Source organism: Aplysia californica, unplaced genomic scaffold (genome assembly GCF_000002075.1).
Source record: "Aplysia californica isolate F4 #8 unplaced genomic scaffold, AplCal3.0 scaffold00525, whole genome shotgun sequence".
NCBI lineage: Eukaryota > Metazoa > Mollusca > Gastropoda > Aplysiida > Aplysiidae > Aplysia > Aplysia californica.
In genome coordinates, this window is record NW_004797795.1 from 95,693 (window position 1) to 99,560 (window position 3,868).

The window sequence follows — 3,868 nt, forward strand, 5'->3', positions numbered from 1 at the left end:
GGGGGGTTGGGGGTGGACATACATGACCGGCAAACATTCTGCCTGAAATGGTATGTCCTCTAATGTATGACGTAGGATAATATACTGACTCATCGAATAGAAAGACAAAGAACAAAGTGGGGGAAAAAACCTTCAAGTGCGAGTGACATCCCGCTGGGAAGATCACAAGAACGCCAAGGCAATTAGACAAATGGCGCCCTTGGAATGACTTGGTTTTAATTCTCTATCTGACCAATACTTTTCAGACCATTGGATTCAAGGATTCTCTGCCTTATAGCTACAAGATGTTGGCACCTTATTCGTAGAGCGTCAAACTGAAAAATATAGGTCAGAGTGTCTTGAGCCTTTGACAAATAAATTTCTAATACGTTTTGAGAGCGATTTGTTATGCGCTATGTATATCAGTTGAATGAACTCCCCTGTAGTCTTTCACCAGGCTCCAGTATAATTTACGAGTCAAAAAATAAAGAGGGGGGCTGATGAAAAAAACCCACATGTAATACGTATATTATATTATAGTACAAAGGAAATCAACTGGGCAAAGAAACATAAAAGAAATCACCCACCTCCAGAACTTTATATTTACTTTGGTCTTTTGTCTCTGCCTTCTTTTCTCTTTTCGTCTAACGGACTTCTTGTAAATGGTTTTCACAAATACTGATAAAGTTTAGAGTATTTAGGAGGCAGGTTAATTCGACCTGACATATCAGGGCCAATCTGGGTGGAGTGTAATACAACATTCGAGCTGCAAGTACAGAAATATTTTACAGACTCAACAGACTGACTTTGGAACATGAGAATCGAACCCATGCCTTTAGCATACAATAGCGAAGAGGTATACATTTTCACCACAGACGCCTTCACCCCTCGTCTGTATCCAAAGCAAGGAAACACGTAACATGCTTTGAGAATGAGCTTTCGTTTGTTTTCTGGGGCATTTATTCCGTCAGACAAACGCGTTTCAGTATAATAAGGGTTTGCAGGCTTTCCTTCACGCCAACCCGCGGTGAACGGGATATAATATCCCAACAGAAAGACATAGATACTCAACAGAAACCTTACCTGTTCGGAACTGAGCTCACGCCTTTTGTGGGCACGTCGAAAAGCCAACCATCATGCCAAAGACACCGGCAAGGCAAACGAAAACCAAACAAACAGAACAAACAAGTTAAACACATTGCTACCAAAACCTAATTCTTCTATTTTTTTCCTCCTTGACCAGTGGCCAACGACATGCAGGATCTGTCAGACCAGGTGGGCATGACCCAAGAGAACGTGGATCGGCTGCATAAAGCCTTCGAGGCAGCTGTGGAGGGCGACGAGAGACCTCTGCTGGACATGGGCATGTCGGAAAGATCATGGCACGAGGTGAGTTTTAACTTGAACCATTGGCAATTCATTCATTATAGCGTCACATAGACTTGAATTATAATAAATCAATACCCCAGACTGGGCATTGTTATGCCCGCCGCTCTTTGCTGTCTACAAAACCATCTCTGCGCTGGTGAGCGCCATGTGCGCGCAAGTGAAAGGTAAATCACCAATCTCGCTGCAGTCAGATGTGTGCACTTGCCTCTTGCACTTCTTTTGGTTGAAAACAGAATCGAATGATGTATTCCATAGTGAACCGGACTTACGTCAGACTACGCAAGTCTATGTCGAGGTACCACCAGCAATCTAGGCGTAGGTGTTTTTAATATTTTGACGCTTTATGCTCCTGACTTTCAATTCGTCTTTGGATTTTGTGTGTATGATTACGACAAGCCTATGTCTGTAAATTTTAACCGGGAATTTACGCCCGCGCTGTTTTGTTTTTTGTTTAGATTTATTTGCTTGTTACTTGACTTATGTTTATTTCTATGATTTGTATATAGATTGTTGTACTGATTTATTTATTGATTGAACGGGAAGTGTGGTGTTTCTTCTACTTTCTTGTCGTTTCTAAGACTGTTGTTTATTGCCTTGCGTATTTCTATCTGATAGGATGAAAAGGGGGGGGGGGGGGGGAAAGAGGGAAAGGGGGGGGATGCAATTTTGATAAGGTCGAAATGGGCTTTTTTTATTTCATAAGTTTTGCTAGAAATGTCACACTGTTGAAAACCTGGACAATGGGGATACACGATATACTAAAGAAACCCTCGCTCATGTCCATACATAATGAACAGGGACACCAAAATGTTTCACTTCTTGCTTCTGTTTGTTATCTGTGTCCGTCCCCAGTGGGTCTACTGAGGCTGGGGTGATGTCCACTTTTAGGAGATGTCTCTGACGCTGGTTATCTTTGTTTCTCTCCAGGTTCAGTACGTGCTACAACAGTTGCTGGACAGCGGGTTCAAGCTCTAGGAGTTCGCCCGACGGTTGGAGGTCTAAGGCACAAAACAGCTTTCTGACTTCTAGAATTCCAAAAACAACAATATTGTTCCAATAAAAGAAAGCATGTGAATGAAACAGAAATGGATTTGTTTACATCTTTACCGTAGACTAGTAAATACCCAAGTTAAAGTTTTACATTTGAAAGATAGTTCCTTTCTTGTGAGAGGACATATTTCATCAGAATTGTATTTCCTTAATCGGATGTTCTACTAAAAACCGGATAAAAATCAATACATTTCTTTTTGGGGGTGAATGCGTGTGCTTACGTTGATATGTACTCTTTGAAACAACCCATTATTATATCATCATTCCATTTGTCCATGCACTTTGCGAGTTACGTTCATAATATTTAATCTCTAATCTCCAGTAGTCCATGCTGTCGTTTCTACAAGATGCTGTTTGTTTACCGGAGAGAGGCCTATCCATAGAGATTTTTTTTTAATCGATTCAGAAGCAGATTTTAGAAATATTTAAGTCTATTCAGAGTTGTGTAGTAAGTGGAACCGCGGTTAAACAAATCTCCCGTATAGCTAATAGTTACAATAGAGAACGCGCTTTTTCTTGTCGATAGGCTTACTGTTCCTCTTTTACTTTACCTTATTTATTCCCTCTTACGTAATGAGCAAATGTAGACTAAAAACGCTCCGGATAGATCTGAATGGCTCAATGTTTTCATTCTATTGAAGACTAGTCGTAGATATTCCATATCTGCAGAATTATTTGATTGTTACAACGCGAGTACTGGTATGACTATATGCCAACATTACATACACCTTAGTCAAGGACACACCCAGCTGTGTAGTGGAAATATCTATTCTTAAACAAAACTGAAAGTAGGTGGTATTTCCCAGCCATCCGACCACGAATGTTCACTGGTATCAGCATGATATTATTATACGATATATAGCACTGCAATACCAGCAAGGGAATTAATTGAGAATATTCATCCACGCCACTAGTGTGTTAGCAATATGACTTGTCAAGCAAAAGGAGCGATTCGGGCCCAATGCAGCACACTTATACCTGCGACATTGGGACAGAGAAGGCACTGGTATATAACTAGCAGTATGGGAGATGTTTTACTGTTAAAATGTTCATTCTTTAGAAACAATTGTGCATCGGAACGAGGGGGGAAAACGCTTTTGAGAACATCCTGCAATATCTGGAAGTAGCAGCCAGGGTCGCCTTCAGAAGTGTAATTGTCTATAAGAATTAGCCACACGTCTTAAATTACTTCAAGTACTTGGATCGTGTAAATAGGCACGGTGTGTGATCAGTTTTCTTTTTGTAATGCAGTCAATGCCAGTGCAAACTGAAATGATATATAAGAATATTAATTCAGTCGCTCAAATTCTAAATTACCAATATTAAATTAAACTGTACTTAAAGTGGCTGTTTCTTCGTACAGCGCGGCAATAAAGCTTTCTAGCGTACACAATTCGTTTCAAATTTATCAAATAACACACACACACACACACACACACACACACACTAA

At 40.4% G+C, this 3,868-nt stretch overlaps 1 protein-coding gene across 1 annotated transcript in view; it reads left to right on the top strand.

The window, feature by feature from the left end:
* Nucleotides 1-2,450, top strand: part of LOC101859505 (neuropeptide prohormone-4) — a 38,396-nt gene extending 35,946 nt beyond the window's left edge. Inside the window, exons 4-5 of the mRNA XM_035971872.1 lie at nt 1,223-1,368; nt 2,296-2,450. Coding sequence (XP_035827765.1) covers nt 1,223-1,368; nt 2,296-2,343 — 194 coding nt within the window. The 3' untranslated portion in view covers nt 2,344-2,450. The remainder of the gene's footprint in view (nt 1-1,222; nt 1,369-2,295) is intronic.
* The last annotated feature ends 1,418 nt before the right edge of the window (nt 2,451-3,868 follow it).